This window comes from Chaetura pelagica, unplaced genomic scaffold (assembly GCF_000747805.2).
Source record: "Chaetura pelagica isolate M959 unplaced genomic scaffold, ChaPel_1.0 scaffold962, whole genome shotgun sequence".
Classification (NCBI taxonomy): domain Eukaryota; kingdom Metazoa; phylum Chordata; class Aves; order Apodiformes; family Apodidae; genus Chaetura; species Chaetura pelagica.
In genome coordinates, this window is record NW_009952479.1 from 45,420 (window position 1) to 45,929 (window position 510).

Consider the following 510-nt stretch of genomic DNA (forward strand, 5'->3'; position numbering starts at 1 on the left):
CTCCCAGCAGACCAGGTTGCTCCAAGCCCCATCCAACCTTGAACACTGCCAGGAATGAGGCGGCTACAACTTCCCTGGGCAACTTGCTTAAACACATTTCATCCTTCTGCTTTAATACCACAGGTGGGACAGAGATGCTGGGGCCACCACTCAGAGCTCCAGCAGCAACCAACACCTGCGGCTTCTCTCAAGCACCCCCCATGTACAAAAAGCATCCCCCCTGGAGTGGGAGAAGCCCCTGGGGCCCCACAGGCTCACCTGGGAGAAGGCTGGCACGGCCACACTGTACGGCCGCTGCTTGAAAGTGTTGGCACCTTGAGCTGGGAAGCCCTGGGAGGCCATGCCATAGTCGGGCGGCGGGATGGAGATGTCGTCCTTGTCCAGCAGGTTGCCCGTGCTGCTGCTCTTCCCTTGCTGCAGGCTGCGTGGGGGCACCCCAAGCAGAGGCATCAGCACCAGCCCACCCCAGGCTGAGACCCCAGGATGCCCATCCACCCACAATGCGAGACC

General features: G+C 61.2%; 1 protein-coding gene across 1 annotated transcript in view; it reads right to left on the reverse strand.

Annotated features, from left to right (window-relative positions):
- Positions 1–510, reverse strand: part of BAIAP2 (BAI1-associated protein 2) — a 32,603-nt gene that overhangs the window by 6,827 nt on the left and 25,266 nt on the right. Inside the window, exon 11 of the mRNA XM_010008626.1 lies at positions 259–421. Coding sequence (XP_010006928.1) covers positions 259–421 — 163 coding nt within the window. The remainder of the gene's footprint in view (positions 1–258; positions 422–510) is intronic.